This window comes from Kryptolebias marmoratus, linkage group LG7 (genome assembly GCF_001649575.2).
Source record: "Kryptolebias marmoratus isolate JLee-2015 linkage group LG7, ASM164957v2, whole genome shotgun sequence".
Lineage (NCBI taxonomy): Eukaryota > Metazoa > Chordata > Actinopteri > Cyprinodontiformes > Rivulidae > Kryptolebias > Kryptolebias marmoratus.
Genome location: NC_051436.1, coordinates 20,818,251 through 20,820,364, shown reverse-complemented (window position 1 = coordinate 20,820,364; position 2,114 = coordinate 20,818,251). Strand labels below are relative to the sequence as shown.

The 2,114-nt window shown below is 39.6% G+C and overlaps 1 protein-coding gene and 1 long non-coding RNA gene across 2 annotated transcripts in view; one reads left to right on the top strand and one right to left on the bottom strand.

Annotated features, from left to right (window-relative positions):
- The window catches only part of LOC119617199, a 7,984-nt gene extending 7,192 nt beyond the window's left edge, over nucleotides 1–792 (top strand). Inside the window, exons 2-3 of the long non-coding RNA XR_005233416.1 lie at nucleotides 477–515; nucleotides 609–792. This is a non-coding gene — a long non-coding RNA (uncharacterized LOC119617199). The remainder of the gene's footprint in view (nucleotides 1–476; nucleotides 516–608) is intronic.
- Nucleotides 793–1,720: 928 nt separating this feature from the next.
- The window catches only part of LOC108248839 (C-type mannose receptor 2-like), a 3,199-nt gene continuing 2,805 nt past the window's right edge, over nucleotides 1,721–2,114 (bottom strand). The window contains exon 4 of the mRNA XM_037976743.1: nucleotides 1,721–2,114. Within this exon, the coding sequence (XP_037832671.1) occupies nucleotides 1,764–2,114 (351 nt within the window). The 3' untranslated portion in view covers nucleotides 1,721–1,763.

Here is a 2,114-nt window from a genome sequence, read left to right as displayed (position 1 = left end):
TCCCAGCTCCCTCAAGCTTCCTTCCCCTCTTCGACCTCCACCACCAGTGTCCAGCCCGGGGAAGACGCCTCTAATGCTCAACCTGAGCTTCTCCTCGCATTGCGCATTGCTATTGTCGACACTCGCGTCTTCCACCGAGGTCCGAGCGCCAAATATCTTATGTCATTCATGTCAAATAAAACCATTTAATTGCAGCTTCTCTTAGTCATGAGTCTCTCCAGGTTGAATTAATATTATCCCCCTTTTTGCATCTCAGAAAAGTTGTCCGTCTCATGATAGCCATTAACCTCAGGGTTCAGAAAAGCTGATCCCAAAAACCCACCTGAAACACAAGTAAAAGGTTTTGTAGGGAACAGGAAGTGGAGTATCACAGTGTCTGTGGATAAGAACAGAGTGGTAGTTAGTACGTTTCCACAGGTGAGTTCAATAATAATGGATTCATTGACAGTTGGTATTGTTCTTCTTTTCTTTTGCAGGTTTTCAGAGGAGGAGGCAGGATTCCAGGAGCAGGTGAGGTAGGTGTAGCAGGATCTTGAGCTGGCAGACAGGCAGACCTGACAGGTGAGCAGAGCAGCTGAGCTGACTTCTCCTTATGGTATTTTGTTTAGGAGGCCATTCCCAGAGAGGATCATCCAGAGGATAGTCCAGCAAAACTGAGCTCTGAAGACAAAAGCAGGACACTTAGATGAATTTACAGGGCGCACAGATATGTGTTGCGTTGTGTTGTGTTTTAAAGCAATCAGTCAGCTCTGGTGGAATGGAACCTAAAACCTAAGAAGAGGAGGGGGAGGACTATTGACACTTGGTGTAAGTTGCTTCAGAATGTTTGATGATTTCAGTTCTATTGTTTTGCCCTGGTGGAAAAATATTAGAAGAAAACTTTCCACACATGAGAAGAGAGTCAAACCAAAATGCATGAGAAATATAAGAACAACAATAAAAAGAATAGTGGAGTCTGTTCAGTGTTTTTGTAAACTCTCCTTGATGGTATTTTGAAAACTGGTCTCGATGAAATGTTGCATTCTCACAAACACAGATGTTTCAATGTCACCTCACAGACAGACTTTGAATATTCAAAGAAGGAAAAGTACATGATTAACAGAATGTATATCTGTTTTATTTTCACGTGTCAAAATAAGAGTGTTTTGATGTGTTGCGATGGCTCATGGGGACATTTTAGATTCAAATAATTTTAGAAACTGGGAGAGACCAGATCATTTTATTAAGTCCTGATATGTAAAATCCTAGAATTAAAATAAGCTGGACTTTTTTTTCCCCATGACTGGAAAAAAGGTATCACAGTAAATAAAAGCTCAAAAGGTAGTTGGTGATAAGTCAAGAATAAGAAGTGGGACGATCGTATGGTTTAGCAATTTATTCAACAACAAGGAATTCAGTTCCGACAAAACTCAAATTACAGACAGGATTTTATATACTGTAACTATCATCAGATCAAAAATAAGAAAGGTTAAAAGGGTGAATTGTTCATATATTTTAAGGAATTTTTGGACTATAGGACATACATGTTAGATGAAACAAAAAATATTCTACTTCCTTTTTATAGTATAATACGACTTTTAAAAAACCTATAAACTATAGTACCATAAAATACCATAGCTTGCTATAATTCATTTTATTCCAATAAATATAAATTTCCCAAACAATGAAAGAAGAAATAAAATGTACAGATGCAACCCCAAACACAATGAAAGGAGAAAACCAAATAAAAACAAAAATTTATCTCTGCCAGAGCACGGATCGTTTTAAATCTTAGAACAGATAAAATTAAACTCCTCAGCATCCGTTTTTTTGAACCACTGGTGTTGTCCTCCTGTCTCCATGGCTCCAGACATGTCACAGTCGTCCATCTGTCCATCTGAGACCCAGTTCTTATAGCTGACCACCTCGTCACTGATCCAGAACCACAGGTCCAGAGCACAGCTGTACCTCAGTCCCATCCAGACAAAAGGAGTCGAGGCATTCTTGACTTTCTCCTGGACCCATCTCTGCTCATCAAGGTTGGTGATGGTGACCAGGTCATGGTAGTGATCTCTGCAGTAGTATAAGGCCTCCTCCCAGGTTTTATTCTCTTTGATCAGGATCACTTTATCTGT